At 45.8% G+C, this 17,642-nt stretch overlaps 1 protein-coding gene across 1 annotated transcript in view; it reads left to right on the forward strand.

Moving 5' to 3' along the window:
- The first annotated feature begins 2,016 nt into the window (after window positions 1–2,016).
- SWAP70 (switching B cell complex subunit SWAP70) overlaps window positions 2,017–17,642 on the forward strand; it is a 120,777-nt gene continuing 105,151 nt past the window's right edge. The window contains exon 1 of the mRNA XM_082270753.1: window positions 2,017–2,207. Coding sequence (XP_082126879.1) covers window positions 2,109–2,207 — 99 coding nt within the window. The 5' untranslated portion in view covers window positions 2,017–2,108. The remainder of the gene's footprint in view (window positions 2,208–17,642) is intronic.

Genomic DNA, 17,642 nt, shown 5'->3' on the forward strand with positions numbered 1-17,642 from the left:
ATCCCAACCACGACACTACCTGCCTGGAGTTTGCAGGTTCTCCCTGTGCCTGCGTGGGTTTCCTCCGGGTACTCCGGTTTCCTCCCACACTCCAAAGACATGCTGGTAGGTTAATTGGATCCTGTATAAAAAAATTGTCCCTACTATGTATGTATGAATGTGAGTTAGGGACCTTAGATTGTAAGCTCCTTGAGGGCAGGGACTGATGTGAATGTGTAATGTATATGTAAAGCGCTGCGTAAATTGACAGCGCTATATAAGAACCTGAAATAAATAAATAAAATAATAAATAAATAATAATAATAATTATAATAATAATAATTAAAAATAATAAGGATAATAATAATAATATTAATAAAAAAAAATAGTTACATACATGTCCATCCAGTTCAACCAATAGAAGGATAAAATAAATAATAATAATAATATTAACAATAGTAGTATGAAACATATTAATAATAACAATACTAATAAAAAATAATAAATAATAATAATATTCAAAAAATAATAATAATCATAATGAGAATAGTAATTAAAAAGAATAATAATAAAAATAATAAGATGATAATAATAATAACTTAATTAATTTATTGAGCTTGATTATAAATTGTGATCTTTGGAGTGTTACATAAGCTGTACACTCACTACTTTACATTGTAGCAAAGTGTCATTTCTTCAGTGTTGTCACATGAAAAGATAGAATAAAATATTTACAAAAATGTGAGGGTTGTACTTACTTCTATGAGATACTGTGTATATAACTGATATACTCCATCATGAGAATATACTGATAGATATTCCATGAAATAAGTTCATAATTTACTATTATACATTAACTAGCAAAAAATATAATAAAAAGTCATCATAAATAATAATAATAATTATAATAATAGTAATTTAAAATAATAAATATAATAATAATAATTATAATAATAGTAATTTAAAATAATAAATATAATAATAATAATAATAATTATAATAATAATAGTAATTAAAAAAATAAAGATAATAATAATAATAATATTAATAAAAAAAGAAATAAAAAATAGTTACATACATTTCCATCCAGTTCAACCAATAGAAGGATAAAATAAATAATAATAATAATAATATTAACAATAGTAGTATGAAACATATTAATAATAACAATACTAATAAAAAATAATAATAATATTCAAAAAATAATAATAATCATAATGAGAATAGTAATTAAAAAGAATAATAATAAAAATAACAACAAGATAATCATAATAATGTAATAAATTTATTGAGCTTGAATATAAATAATGAGCAATAATAATAATAATAATAATAATAATAATATTAGAAATAGTAGTACAAAACCTAATAATGACAACACTAATAAAAAATAATAAATAATAATATTAAAATAATAATAATCATAATGAGAATAGTAATTAAAAAGAATAATAATAAAAATAACAACAAGATAATAATAACTTAATTCATTTATTGATCTTGAATATAAATTGTGATCTTTGGAGTGTCTCGGGTCTGTGGGCGAGGGGAAGGCAGCTGCCTAAGGACCCGTTCACACCGTGGTGCAGAGACGTCGGTTTTTCTGCACGCGTTCTGCAACAACGTAATGATTTGTTCTCTATGTTTCTCTATGTGCCCTGTTCACACCACAACACAAGTATCACGTTGTGCGGATTTTTTTCTGCGCAGGAATCTGCAATGTGTATAAACTCATCGGAGCGCGCAGGAAAACTGATGTAAGCTGATGTCTTTGTAAGTGAAATCCGTGCGTCAGCTTCCATCAGTTTTTCTGCGCGTTTGGCGTGAGCGAAGCCTCATAACGCTCTGCCAATGACTCGCAGGTGCAGCTGGGCGGAAAGCCTGGGTGGCCTGTGTGCCCGTTGGCATGGCCGGCTCAGTGAGTAGACGACACAGGCGCGTTCATTGTCCTAGGTATTCATACAGGGAAGTGCAGGGAGGGCTGTGATTGGTTTGAGGAAGGAGAGAAGGTCATATGACAGCAAAGGGGGGGGGGGGGAGCAGAAAAGTCCTGAGCTTTCTACAGACAAGATCTGTGTAAAAGTTGAAGCAGGAACCTTTTCTTTTTTCCTCCTTCCTCGGGCAGCGCCATGGCCCTGACGAAAGACGAATTGCTGAAGCCCATCTGGCACGCCTTCACCGCCCTGGACGTCGACAAGTGTGGAAAAGTCTCCAAGTCGCAGCTGAAGGTAAGCAGAGTCCCCCGTTCTTCTCATTGTACATAGGAGGCCAGGGACTACAACCCCCACCATCCCACCTGCAGGCTGCTGTGTTATTATTATACAGGATTTATATAGCGCCAACAGTTTGCGCAGCGCTTTACAATGTGAGGGAAGGCAATACAGTTACAGTACAATTCAATACAGGAGGAATGAGAATCTAGAAGACTACAACTCTCATTATCTGACCTTTATGTCCCCCTACATTATAATCTATAGGAGGAGGAGGTCAGAGATATTGGCTACAGATGTATCAATGTATAATCTACCAGGGGGGGTCCCAAAGCAGGCATCAGGGGCCACTAACATCCTTTACATTCCCTGACATCTCTAACATTCCCCCCATCCCTGTGCGGAGTTCCTGGGTCTGTACACCTGCTGTGCCCATTATGAGGGGTTCTCACCATCCCTGTGCGGAGTTCCCAGGTCTGTACACCCGCTGTGCCCATAATGAGGGGTTCCCACCATCCCTGTGCTGAGTTCCTGGGTCTGTACACCCGCTGTGCCCATTATGAGGGGCTCCCACCATCCCTGTGCTGAGTTCCTGGGTCTGTACACCTGCTGTGCCCATAATGAGGGGTTCTCACCATCCCTGTGCTGAGTTCCTGGGTCTGTACACCCGCTGTGCCCATTATGAGGGGTTCCCACCATTCCTGTGCTGAGTTCCCAGGTCTGTACACCTGCTGTGCCCATTATGAGGGGTTCCCACCATCCATCCCTGTGCTGAGTTCCCGGGTCTGTACACCTGCTGTGCCCATTATGAGGGGTTCCCACCATCCCTGTGCTAAGTTCCCGGGTCTGTACACCCGCTGTGCCCATTATGAGGGGTTCCCACCATCCATCCCTGTGCTGAGTTCCCGGGTCTGTACACCTGCTGTGCCCATTATGAGGGGTTCCCACCATCCCTGTGCTGAGTTCCCGGGTCTGTACACCTGCTGTGCCCATTATGAAGGGTTCCCACCATCCCTGTGCTGAGTTCCTGGGTCTGTACACCCGCTGTGCCCATTATGAGGGGTTCCCACCATCCCTGTGCTGAGTTCCCGGGTCTGTACACCTGCTGTGCCCATTATGAGGGGTTCCCACCATCCCTGTGCTGAGTTCCCGGGTCTGTACACCCGCTGTGCCCATTATGAGGGGTTCCCACAATCCCTGTGCGGAGTTCCAGGTCTGTACACCCGCTGTGCCCATTATGAGGGGCTCCCACCATCCCTGTGCTGAGTTCCTGGGTCTGTACACCTGCTGTGCCCATAATGAGGGTTTCTCACCATCCCTGTGCTGAGTTCCTGGGTCTGTACACCTGCTGTGCCCATTATGAGGGGTTCCCACCATCCCTGTGCTGAGTTCCCGGGCCTGTACACCTGCTGTGCCCATTATGAGGGGTTCCCACCATCCCTGTGCTGAGTTCCCAGGTCTGTACACTAAGGGGTGATTGGCTGTCACTGTGGTCACATGATGCTCCTGAGGTTCCACCCACTTAGCTGCAAAGCTCCTTGGGCGCTGCGTTGTCTATGGACCAGCTGCTGCTGTGGCAGAAAGGGGACCTCATCAATAATTCCAGCACCAGACCTCCTCTGTAACTCTAAACTGGTAACCTGTAAAAATATTTAAAGCGCCACCTATGGAGACTTTCACTGTCGGTATCGTAATTTGTCGCCGTTCCAAGAGCGTGCGCAATTTCAAAGCATGACATGTTTGGTATCTATTTACTCATCCTAACATCATCTTTTATATCTTACTTAACCACTTTACCAGCGGAGGATTTTGCTGTCTTACGTCCAGGCCACTTTTTGCGATTCGGCACTGTGCGACTTTAACTGACAATTGCGCAGTCATGCAACGCGGTACCCAAACAAAATTTACATCCTTTTTTTCCCACAAACAGAGCTTTCTTTTGGAGGTATTTGATCACCTGTGCGATTTTCATTTTTTGCGATATTAATTAAAAAAAAGCGCCAATTTTGAAAAAATAACAATATTTTTCTACTTTGACAGTTAAAAAATATCCAATATATTCAATTTTTGTCATATATTTAGGCCAAAATGTATTTAGCTACATGTCTTTGACAAAAAAATTCTCAATGAGCGTATTTTTAACCGCTTTATGACCGGAAGGTTTTACCCCATTCCTGACCAGGCCATATTTTGCGATTCGGCCCTGCGTTACTTTAATGGACAATTGCGCGGTCGTGCAACACTGTACCCAAATTACATTTATGTGCTTTGTTTCCCCACAAATAGAGCTTTCTTTTGGTGGTATTTGATCACCTGTGCGATTTTTACTTTTTGCGCTATAAACAAAAAAAGAGCGACAATTTTGAAAAAATAACAATATTTTTCACATTTTTTTATATGAAATTCCCCCCCCCAAAAAAAATGTAAAAATCAAAATTTTTTTTTATCATTTTAGGCCAATTTGTTTTCTGCTACATATTTTTGGTAAAAAAAATTGCAAGAAGCGTATTTTGATTGGTTTGCGCAAAAGTTATTGCGTTTAATAACTAAGGGAAAGATTTCTGTCATCTTTTGTGTTTTTTTTTTTTAACGAGTAATGGTGGCAATCCGCGATTTTTTTTGTGGGACTGCGACATTGCGGCGGACAGATCGGACCCTTGACTGACATTTTTGACACTTTTGGGGGTACCAGTGACATTACTGCAGTAATCAGTGCTATACATATGCACTGTTACTGTAAAAATGACACTGGCAGGGAAGGGGTTAATTTTATTGGAGAGGGAGGGGTTAATGTATGCCTGGTGCTTACTGATGTGTGTGGGGGGAGGTGACTGTGTGACACAGGGACAGATCGCATGTTCAGCTATGCTGAAACCTGCAATCTGACCCTGCCTGTCACTTAGGAGATCCGCCCGCTTTGTTTACACAGGCGGGCGGATTTCCCCACTAGATCCCTGACGATCGGGGAAGAGCGGCGTTGATCACCGCCGCTCCTCCCCTTGCCCGACTCCCGCTGTGACTGAATACAGCGGGAGCGAGCCTCCGGCGCCGCGCGCGCGCCGCCGAGAGAGGGGAATGTCTGGTGACGTAGGTCTACGTCGCCAGACGATAACGAACCACTTTGCCGCAGTACAGTCAACGTAACTGGTCAGCAAGTGGTTAAAATTGGGTTATATTTTATGTTCTTTTTGCATTAAAATTCATTAAAGTGTAATTTTTCCCAAAAAATTGCGTTTGAAAATCCGCTGCGCAAATACTGTGTGACATATACATTTTGCAACGATCGCCATTTTATTCCCTGGGGGTCTCTAATAAAACAAAATATAAAATGTTTGGGGGGGGGGGGGGTCTAAGTAATTTTCAAGCAAAAAATATGATTTTTACTTGTAAACAAAAAGTACCAGAAAATGCCCGGTCTTCAAATGGTTAAGAACTCCCGGAATCTGCCGCACGTGTTGGTAAATCTATGGAAATGGGCGGCGAGGAATTTTGAATCTGGTGCAGGCACTTTTAAAGGGCCATATTGTAATAAAATCGTCCCTATATAACTTTATTGAACTCCCCTCGACTATGTCCTCAGCTGAGGGGTGGCACAGATCGGTGTCACCCATCGAGGTCACAGGTGCCAGCCTTGTGGTTATGTGAATGGAGGTTGTTTTAGGTGTCTTAAAGGGCTGAGGCGGAAGTTGTGGTACAAACGGTGATCCAGTGTCACAGCACAAAGCCTGAGGGCAGGAGAACAAGCAGTGTGACAGATTTCACAAGTACGGGTGTGAACTCACTCGGTTAACTCTTAACTCGAAGAGGAAGTTGTGAAATGATCACCCGGAAAGTCGAAGGATAAAAATACTCCAAACGATCATCTCAGACTACAAACAATCTGCCGTATCATGGGCGAGCAATCATTCCCCTCTTTTATCACTTTCCCCGCTGATGGAGGTGATTAAAGGGAATCGATCATGAAGCAAAACACCTGGGCCAGCCTTAGGTGTTCAGGCGCCCTGTGCGAGCTAATTCTGTGGCGCCCCCCCCCAGCGCCCTGCACATTTTCTTGCACTTTTTATGCACTTCATTTGACTTTTCTTTTTTATGATCACTAATAACTTAGCCCCCCTTACATTAGAGACCCCTCCTTACATTAGAGACCCCCCCACGGAGCCCCCCTTACATCAGAAACCCCCCAAGGAGCCCCCCTTACATTAAAGACCCACCCTTACATCAGAGACCCCCCACGGAGCCCCCCCTTACATCAGAGACCCCCCACAGAGCTCCTCTTACATCAGAGACCCCCCACAGAGCCCCCTTACACCAGAGCCCCTCCACACAGAGCTCCCCTTACATCAGAGACCCCCCTACAGAGCCCCCCCTACATCAGAGACCCCCCACACAGAGCACCCTTACATCAGAGACCCCCACACAGAGCCCCCTTTACATCAGAGACCCCCACACAGAGCCCCCCTTACATCAGAGACTCCCCCTTACATCAGAGACCCCCACACAGAGCCCCCCTTACATCAGAGACCCCCCCCACACAGAGCCCTCTTACATCGGAGACCCCCACACAGAGCCCCCTTTACATCAGAGACCCCCACACAGAGCTCCCCTTACATCAGAGACCCCCCCACAGAGCCCCCTTACATCAGAGCTCCCCTTACATCAGAGCCTCCCCACAGAGCTCCCCTTACATCAGAGCCTCCCCCACACAGAGCCCTCCTTACATCAGAGACCCATCACACAGTGCCCCCTTATATCAGAGACCCCCACACAGCACCCCCTTACATCAGAGACCCCCCACACAGAGCACCCTTACATCAGAGCCCCCACAAAGAGCCCCCTTTACATCAGAGACCCCCACACAGAGCCCCCCTTACATCAGAGACCCCCCTTACATCAGAGACCCCCCTTACATCAGAGCCTCCCCACACAGAGTCCCCCTTACATCAGAGACCCCCCACACAGAGCCCCCTTACATCAGAGACCCCCACACAGAGCCCCCTTTAGATCAGAGACCCCCCACACAGAGCTCCCCTTACATCAGAGACCCCCTCACAGAGCCCCCTTACATCAGTGCCCCCCTTACATCAGACCCTCCTCCACAGAGCTCCCCTTACATCAGAGCCTCCCCCACGCAGAGCCCTCCTTACATCAGAGACCCCCCACACAGCGCCCCTTACATCCGAGACCCCCCACACAGCGCTCCTTTACATCAGAGACCCCCCACACAGAGCCCCCTTACCTCAAAGACCCCCCCCACACAAAGCCCACTTTACATCAGAGACCCCCACACAAAGCTCCCCTTACATCAGAGACCCCCCCACACAGAGCCCCCCTTACATCAGAGACCCCACACACAAAGCCCCCCTTACATCAGAGACCCCCACAGAAAGCCCCCCTTACATGAGAGACCCCCACAGAGCCCCCCTTAAATAAGAGACCCCCCACACAGAGCCCCCCTTACATCAGAGAACCCTCACTGAGAAGGCTACACTAGAAGCTGGCATGACTATATTCTAGGGTTAAGGTCATACTATGAGATCTTTTTGCAGACATTCAACACAGTTGACTGCCTGCTCCTCCTTTAAAAAGCTTCATTCCCTTGGCCTCCTAGGCTCTACTCTTTTCTGGTTCTCCTCCTACCTATCTCAGCGCACCTTCAGTATCATCTACAACTCTACCTCCTCCACTCCCTCCTTTCATAGGGGTCCTCAAGCCTCTGTTCTTGGACAATCTCTATTCTCTATCTATTCGTCTTCCCTTGGTCATTTGATAACCTTCCATGACCTACAGTACCATCTATGCTGAAAACACCGAAATCTATTCCTCTCCTCCTACCTATCTCAGTGCACCTTCAGTCTCATCTACAACTCTACCTCCTCCTCTCCCTCCTTTCATAGGGGGTCCTCAAGGCTCTGTTCGTGGACAATTTCTATTCTCTATCTATTCGTCTTCCCTTGGTCATTTGATAACCTTCCATGACCTACAAAATCTCTACTCTTAAGGCTCACAACCTACAACTTAACCCCCTCCTCTTTTCTCCCCTTTCAATGAGGGCCCCTAAGCTTCTGTCCTTGGGCCCCTTCTATTCTCTATCTACCCCTCAATTTGGCTTCCAATACCAGCTAAAAATGTACACTCAAAGTGATTGGTTGTCAGTGGAGGAAGCCATCTTGTATCCTTAACCAACAAACCGCCAACCTGTTTTCTAGGTACCGGGGAAGTCACCAATTTGCCTTGTTGGTTATTATTGAATAATGGGCTAAGAGAAAAACTACACTTGTACCCAACATATAGCATGCTCAACATACCATCTCTAATACCAAATTCAACACCTGGTAACTAGAGAGAAAGTTGCCAATCTTTTCTCTGATGCCCATCTCTCCACTGGATCCCTGGACCCTATTACCTCACTACTATTCTGGTCACCCTCTTGCTCACATCTTTAATCGTCCCCTCTCTAGTGGCAACTTCATCTCCCCCTCTAAAACATGCACTGGTCACCCCCATTCTTGACAAGTCCTCACTGGATTCCACCAGTTTGAACAAGCTAGGACCCATCTCCCTTCTCTCGTTTCTCTCAAATTGTCTAGAATGCCTGGTCTAGAACCAATTGGGTCACCTCCTCGCTGATAACCTTCTCATCACCTTATAGTCTGACTTTCATTCACAACACTCTACAGAAACTGCCCTCATAAATCTCCTTAGTGACTTACTAACTGCTAAAACCAATGTCCACTAATTCGTACTCATACTATCAGACCTTTCTGCCGTCTTCAACACAATTGACCACTCCTTTTTCACAAAGCTCCTCTCCATTGGCCTCAAAGACTCTGTTCTTTTAAGGTTCTCCTCCTACCTATCTCAGTACCTTCAATCTCACCTACAATTTTATCTCCTCCTCCTTGTTCCCGTTCTAGTGACACTTTCCTCTCCCCTCTAGACACGCACTGGTCACCCCCATACTTATAAACCCTCACTGGATCCCACTGGTACGAGCAAACTAATACCCATCTCCTTGCTCTCGTTTATCTCCAAATGCCCAGAACACCTAATCTACAACCATCTAAACCACCACCTCACTGATAACAACCTTCTTGGCTCCTTACAGTCCGACTTTCACCTACAACACTCAACAGAGATTGCCCTCATAAAACTCACTAGTGACCAATGGCCACTACTTCATACTCCTTCTATTAGATCTTTCTGCTGCCACAATTGAGCACTCGTTCTTCCTCAAAAAGGTCCACTCCCTCGGCCCCCTAGATTTTGCACTTTTATGGTTCCCCCCCTACCAATCTCAGCTCACCTTTATTCTCACCTACAACTCTACCTCCTCCTCCTTGTTCCCTTTCTACTGGCATTTTCCTTTTCTCTCTCAAACATACACTGGTCACCCCCATACCTAACAAGCCCTCACTGAATCCCACCAGTCTGTACAAGCTAAGACTCATATCTCTGCTACTGTTTGCGTACAAACTCTAAGAGCACCCAGTCTACAACCATCTGTGCCACCATCTCACTCATAGCAACCTTTTTGGCCCCTTACTTGTCTGACTTTCACCCACAATTCTCCACAGAAACTCCCCCCTAAAAATCACACATGACTTGGTAACTGTTAAAACCAATGACCGTTACGCCATACTCCTACTTTCAGACCATTCTGCTGCCTTCAACACAGTTGACAACCCACCCCTCCTCAAAAAGCTCTCCTCCCTTGGCCTCTTAGACTTCTCCTACCTTGCTCAGTGCACCTTCAGTCTCACCTACAACTCTACCTCCTCCAGCTTGTTCCCCCTCTCGTGGCATTTTCCTCTCGATAATAAAGCATGCAGTGCTCACCCCATACTTAACAAGTCCTCACTGCACCCCAACATTTTGAACAACTTAAGAGCCATCACATAGCTCCCGTTTACCTACAAACTCCTAGAACACCCAGGGCCGGTGCTAGACTATTTTACGCCCTAGGCAAGACCAGCTACTTGCGCCCCCCCCCCCCCCAAAAAATAAAATAAAAAGGGAAAGGGTTAAAAACTCCTCTATGTAATACCCAGTGACCCTGATCTGATGGTTCCTCCATGTTATGCTGTCATACCCAGTGACCCCCATATTCCTTCATGTCCTTATGTCCTTCTATGTCACACCCACGGACCCTGATGTTTTTCCATGTCACATCCTGGGACCCCAATATTACTCAATGTCATGCTGTCATACCCAGTGACCCCAATGTTCCTCTATGTCACACCAGGGGCCCCCTGATGTTCCTCCATGTCATACTCGGAGAGACCCTGATGTTTTTACATGTCACACCTGGGGACATCAATCCCCCATGGCACACAAAGGGACCCCAATTTCTCAGGGCACACATGGTGACCCGAACCCCTGTTACACCCAGTGACCCCTATCCACCATGTCACACCTGGTGACTCCGATTCACCATGGCAAACCTGGTGACCCCGATTCCCTTTCACACCAGGGATCCTCCATGTCACACCCCGGGACCCCAATCCCCTGTTCTGGGGACACCCACTGGGCAGTATGAAGAGAGTGGTCCACACTCTGCCCTCCTTCACTGTGATTCCTTTTCCCAGGATGCTCCTCTCCTGGACCACAGTGCTCACCATGGCTCCAACCGGCTCGTGGTGGATGGAGAAGCAGCAGTCAGTGCCAAGCTCCGGCTCAGGTTCAGCTCTCCTCCGCTCCCTGCTTAATACCGACCCAGGGACGTGAACGGCTGCCCACCAGCTCAGTGCAGAGTATCACTTCCTGCTCCGGGTTTAGGCCACTCAGCTCCAGCCGAAGAGGATCATCATGCAGGCAGCACTCCGGTGGGTTCCCTTCCTGCCTATTGGGGCCCCCCCAAACGGCGGTGGAAAGCCAAGGCCTGGTAGTTCTGCCACTGCCCCAGACACCTGGCATCTTCCTCTGTCTCTTCTTCCTTGCCCACTGCCACCTCTCCCCTCAGCTCACAAGGATCATTAATGATGGAGAGAGAGTGCCGACTCATGGCTGCGCCCCTAGGTGGCAATGCGCCCTAGGCGGCTACCTAGTTTGCCTAGTGGAAGCACCAGCCCTGCGTGTGTACGAGGCATTAGTCTCATCTACACCTCTTCCTCTCCCTCTTTTCATAGGGGGTCCTCAAGGCTCTATTCTTGGACAATTTCTGTTCTCTATCTATATGTCTTCTCTTGGTCATTTGATAACCTTCCATGAGTTTAATCCAGCACTGCCGGCGTATTATGAACGCACATTTTCTAACACTTCTTATTGCACATTTTATGTGTTACGCGCGTAGGGCAGTCTATTCAATTGAATGGGCATGCCTATGAGTGACAAACACGCCAAAGAAGCTCCTATACTGGTTTGGGTGTTGAGCTTCAAAACATTGTTGTGACGTGCGTGATGTGGGTGTTTTTTTTTTTTTTTGCACACTTCATAAGCACACGTGAAAACGCACACTTTTGCGGAGCGCTCAGATGTGAACGGAGCCTAAAGGATGTAGAAATCCACAGTTACGTAAATCCCGTGCCTCTCCATTATATTTTTCCACACACCGGCCCGGCACTGGAATGTGATACCGCTGAGCACTGAATTGGTAGGAAAGCCTCATTTCCATCCAGCGGGTTCTTATATATCCCGATCATACAATTCTCCGTTCTCCCGATGACACGTGATCTGCTTCATCTAAATGGAACAATTAGAGCAGCGGGGGGGCTCATGCATTATTAATCGCCATCATTCATTGCCGTGTCCCGGCAGAGCTTAGCGTACAGTAAATACTGTTACAAACTTCGGTTTTATCTACGCCAAGCGCTGATCTCTATCTCCTGCACAAAGATTCTAAGGTTTCCCAGCTTGGCTTTCTTCTGGTCTGGAGGAATGCTTAAAGTAGACCTGCCTCAAACCTGGGGCAAATCTTGGCAATTCCAACCGGGAGTCAGATGGAACCTTCAGAAGGATCAATTAACCACTTTACCACCGGAGGATTTTCCTGCTTTACGTCCAGGCCACTTTTTGCAACTTGGCACTGCGCGACTTTAACTGACAATTGCACGGTCGTGCAATGCCGTACCCAAACGAAATTTACGTCCTTTTTTTCCCCACAAACAGAGCTTTCTTTTGGTGGTATTTGATCACCTCTGCGCTTTTCATTTTTTGCGATATTAATAAAAAAAGAGGGAAAATTTTGCAAAAAAATTGACATTTTCTACTTTTACAGTTAAAAAATATCCAATATATTCAATTTTTTCATATATTTAGGTCAAAATGTATTTAGCTACATGTCTTTGACAAAAAAAGTTCTCAATGAGCGTATTTTTAACTGCTTTAAGACTGGAAGATATTACCCCATTCCTGACCAGGCTATATTTTGCGATTCGGCACTGTGTTACTTTAATGGAGAATTGCACGGTCGTGCGACGCTGTACCCAAATTAAATTTATGTTCTTTTTTTCCCCACAGATAGAGCTTTCTTTTGGTGGTATTTGATCACCTGTGCGATTTTTAATTTTTGAAAAAAAAGAGCGACAAACAATATTTTTTACATTCTGATATATAACATTCCCAAATTTTTTTTTTATAAATAAACATTTTTTAACATTTTAGGCCAATTTGTTTTCTGCTACATATTTTTGGTAAAAAAAACGGGAAAAAAAAAACTACGGGAAAGATTTATGGCCTTTTTATTGTTTATTTTTTTTTTTACTAGCGATTTTTTTTTTTGCGGGACTGCGACATTGCGGCGGACAGATCGGACCCCTGACACATTTTTGACACTTTTGGGGGGACCAGTGACATTACTACAGTAATCAGTGCTTAAAATATGCACTGTTACTGTAATAATGACACTGGCAGGGAAGGGGGTTAACACTGTTGGTGATCAAGGGGTTAAATGTATGCCTCATGCTTACTGACGTGTGTGGGGGGAGGGGATTGTGTGACACAGGCACAGATCGCAGGTTCAGCTATGCTGAATCCTGTAATCTGTCAATGTCTGTCACATAGGAGATCCGCCTGCTATGTTTACACAAGCGGGCGGATATCCTCACTCGATCCCCGACGATCGGGGAAGAGCGGCCGGTGATCACCGCCTCTCCTCCCCTGGCCCGACTCCCGCTGTGTCTGAATAAAGGGGGAGCGAGCCTCCAGTGGCGCACGCGTGCCGCCGAGAGAGGGGAGAATCTGGTCTACGTCGCCAGACGATAACGAGTCACTTTGCCGCAGTACCAGCTCAGTGAGCGATCGGCAAGTGGTTAATAAAGAGTTAGCTGAAGTTACTGGAACTGAAGGACACATTACCAGTTCATGCGCTGATCCTAGATTTAAACCATCCAGGCAGGTAATTCTTAGAAATAACACACGGTGATATAGGCAATGAGGCGTTGCAGCTCAGCTGGACCTGAAGAAGGAGGCCACACCTCCGAAACGCGTAGTCATAGAAACCCCCTGTGATGTAGTGAGGTCAGGGGGCTGATCCTCTGAAGCCTCTCTGTAGCTCCTCTGGTTATGGCTCTGACGGCTCTCCTTCCCGTCTTTTGGCGCATGCGCGGTGTCGACTGGACCGGGCGCACGCGCACTCCAAGCGGCTCACCCTGAGATGGAAGTCTCCATCTACGGGAGTTTCGGAACACAGGAGGGACAGTGCACTTGGACGGTGAGCGGGAGCGCGGTCTACACTACAGGGAGCTGGGGTCAATTGATGTATTGATGTGCCCTAATTCATCTGTTTCATGTGAGTGTATCATTGATTGTTTTAACTTTTATCCAAATAAACGGTGTTATGCTAGGGCGTCGTGCGCTCTTTTTCTTCAATTTCTTGAAGTTACTGGAAAATCTATGATTGGCTCCTCCCACCCTGCCTTCCTATTGGTCAGTTGGGCTACTCAGTGCCTTGGACAAGGTCATCTAGAGCAGTGGTTCTCAATTCCGGTCCTCGGGACCCACTAACAGGCCAGATTTTAAGTATTACCTTGGGGGATGCAGACTAAAATACTGCAATCACTGAGCAGCAAATGAGATCACCTGTGATGTAATTTAGTTATCTTGCAAACCTGGCCTGTTGGTGGGTCCCGAGGACCGGAATTGAGAACCACTGATCTAGAGCACAGTGCGAACATGCCAAATTGTGTTTCCCCAAGATGTATAAGCATTATGTGTCAGAAAAAATCCCCTCCCCCCAAAAAAAACTTTTGAGCACCAATTTGCATGCTTACTCCCCCCCCTAGCATAATTTACCCCTCCTCCCAGTACAAATCCACCCCTTGCTGAATTTCCCCCTCCCCAGCACAAATCTCCCCCTCTTCTCAACTACTCTATCTAGCGCAAATCCCCCTCGCAAAAAAATCCCCCCTCCTAGCACAAATCCCCTCCCCCCCCACTATATTACCTTTTCTAGCACAAACCTCCCCAAATCCCCCCTCCTAGCAAAAATCCTCTTCCCCCATCCCTCCGCTCAACCACAGCTAATCACAATAATACACACTGAAGGAATCAGTTTCATTCAGTAAAAATGTTTGCTTATACCAATGGAATTCACTGATATAAGCAATCATAATGTGCAATCATAATGTGTAAGAAAATAAAAAATAAATAAAATCTTGCTCTCTTTCCTAGGATAGTACAGTGTTACTATGGTAACACTGTATTTCTCTGGTTACAGTGTGTTAAAAAAAAAAATCGTAAAAAAAAAAGAAAAAAGAGACCCTGATCGCCACCACACCCGTTTTATGATAATACTGCACTGTACTGGTGACAGTATGTAAAAAAGAAAAAGTGAAAAAAAAATATATATTTTTTTTAATTTTTAATTTTTTCAAAAAACTTTGGCAAAAGCTTACAACTTCAAAAATCTTGCCAAGCCTCTTACTAAATACCTTGAACTGCTTACTTTCCAAAAAAGGGGTCATTTGGGGGGTTCCATGAGACTCGGCTGATCACATATCGGAGTGAGGGACTGGTCCCGGCCCTTACCATGTGATCAGCTGTCAGCCAATGGCAGCTGATCACGTGGTGTAAACAGAGTCGGTAACCAGTTTTTTTTTTTTCCTCACGCTGTTAGTGAGGAGAAAAAAAATAGCCGATCACCGGCTGCTGTCAGAGGGACATCAGTCCCGAAAAGGGAGAGCCACTGCTGCTGCATGTGTGCCCACCAGTGCCACCTACCAGTGCCCACCAGTGCCACCTACCAGTGCCCACCAATGCCACCTACCAGTGCCCACCAGTGCCACCTATCAATGCCCACCAGTGCCACCTATCAGTGCCAATCAGTGTCCCATCATCAGTGCTGCCTAGCAGAATGCCTATCAGTGCCACCTATGGGTGCCCATCAGTGCCCATGAGTGCCACCTATTAGTGCCACCTATTAGTACCCTTCAGTGCCAGCCATCAGTGCCACCTTATCAATGCCCATCAGTGCCACCTTAAAAGTGCCCATCAGTGCCACCTTATCAGTGCCCATCAGTGCCGCCTTATCAGTGCCCATCAGTGCCGCCTTATCAGTGCCTATCATTGCCGCCTTATCAGTGCCCATCAGTGCAGCCTATCAGTGCCTATCAGTGCCCATAAGTGGCGCTTCATCAGCGCACATCAATGAAGGTGAAAAATTACCCATTTGCTGAATTTTATAACAAACTACAAAAAGGTTTTTTTTTTTTAAATTTTTGTCTTTTTTTGTTTATTTTTTTTTATTTTTTGTTTTATTCAGAAAAAATAAAAACCCCAGTGGTGGTGAAAAAATACCACTAAAAGAAAGCTCTATTTGTTTGAAAAAAAAAAAATGATAACATTTTCATTTGGTTACAGTGTTGCATGACCGCGTCGTGAATTGTTCCATATTTTTTTTAAGTCACATGCTCCGGCTAACAGAACACGACCGCGCAATTGTCATCCAAAGTGCAACAGCGCTGAAGGCTGAAAATGACCCTGGAAAGGAAGGGGGGTGACAGCGCCTGGTAGGCAAGTGGTTATTGATCCCACCACTGCGCCAAATAATATGTGATTCCCAGTGAACAACGAGTACAATGTCTCTGCCACTTTGATTAAAATAAATTACCGCACAACACCGAAACCGAAACAATAAAGGCATTTGCCAAAATTAACAAATAATAACAAACAGTGAAATAAAAATGTGAATTAAGTCCAGGGAAAAGAAGTCCTCTAATATTCCCAATAAAAAATAAAAAATGTGAATCTGCGATGAATCAATCTTGTTAAAATTCTTCCCACCGCACCTCGTGAAAGTCGTGACAGCAATCCCCTTTATTGTATCAACTCACCAGATATAATCGCCTCACATTCTCACGTTCGGCAATACAGGCATGTACCCCTTGAGGGTTAAAATTTATCCAGCAATGATCGCCAGCCACTCCTCAATAGTGACTCCATAGGTGTGAGCAGCCTCTGGCATTAGGGTGTGCACCCCAAAGCTCCAACACATATATGTGTACATGTGTATATATACTACCGGTGTCAGTAGGGCAGTGGACGGTGTCAGTAGGGCAGAGATTGGTGTCAGTAGGGCAGAGATTGGTGTCAGTAGGGCAGTGGATGGTGTCAGTAGAGCAGACGGTGACAGTAGAGCAGAGAACGGTGACAGTAGAGCAGTGGATGATGTCAGGAGAGCAGAGATTGGTGTCAGTAGGGCAGTGGACATGTCAGTAGGGCAGTGGATGGTGTCAGTAGGGCAGTGGGCGGTGTCAGTAGGGCAGTGGACGGTGTCAGTAGAACAGTGGATGGTGTCAGAAGAGCAGAGATTGGTGTCAGTAGGGCAGTGGATGGTTTCAGTAGAGCAGTGGATGGTGTCAGTAGGGCAGTGAATGGTGTCAGTAGAGTAGAGGATATGTCAGTAGGGCAGTGGACGGTGTCAGTAGGGCAGTGGACGGTGTCAGTAGGGCAGTGGATGGTGTCAGTATAGTAGTGGATGGTGTCAGTAGAGCAGTGGACGGTGTCAGTATAGCAGTGGATGGTGTCAGTAGGGCAGTGGATGGTGTCAGTACAGCAGTGGACGGTGTCAGTAGAGCAGTGGATGGTGTCAGTAGAGCAGTGGACGGTATCAGTAGAGCAGTGGACGGTGTCAGTAGGGCAGTGGATGGTGTCAGTAGAGCAGTGGATGGTGTCAGTAGAGCAGTGAATGGTGTCAGTAGAGCAGAGGATATATCAGTAGGGCAGTGGACGGTGTCAGTAGGGCAGTGGACGGTGTCAGTAGGGCAGTGGACGGTGTCAGTACAGCAGTGGATGGTGTCAGTAGAGCAGTGGATGGTGTCAGTAGAGCAGTGGATGGTGTCAGTACGGCAGTGGATGGTGTCAGTAGAGCAGTGGACGATGTCAGTAGAGCAGTGGACAGTGTCAGTAGAGCAGTGGACGGTGTCAGTAGGGCAGTGGACAGTGTCAGTAGAGCAGTGGATGGTGTCAGCAGAGCAGTGGATGGTGTCAGTAGAGCAGTGGACGGTGTCAGTAGGGCAG

Source organism: Pelophylax lessonae, assembly GCF_965119305.1.
Source record: "Pelophylax lessonae genome assembly, chromosome: 10".
In the NCBI taxonomy this organism is placed as follows: Eukaryota; Metazoa; Chordata; class Amphibia; order Anura; family Ranidae; genus Pelophylax; species Pelophylax lessonae.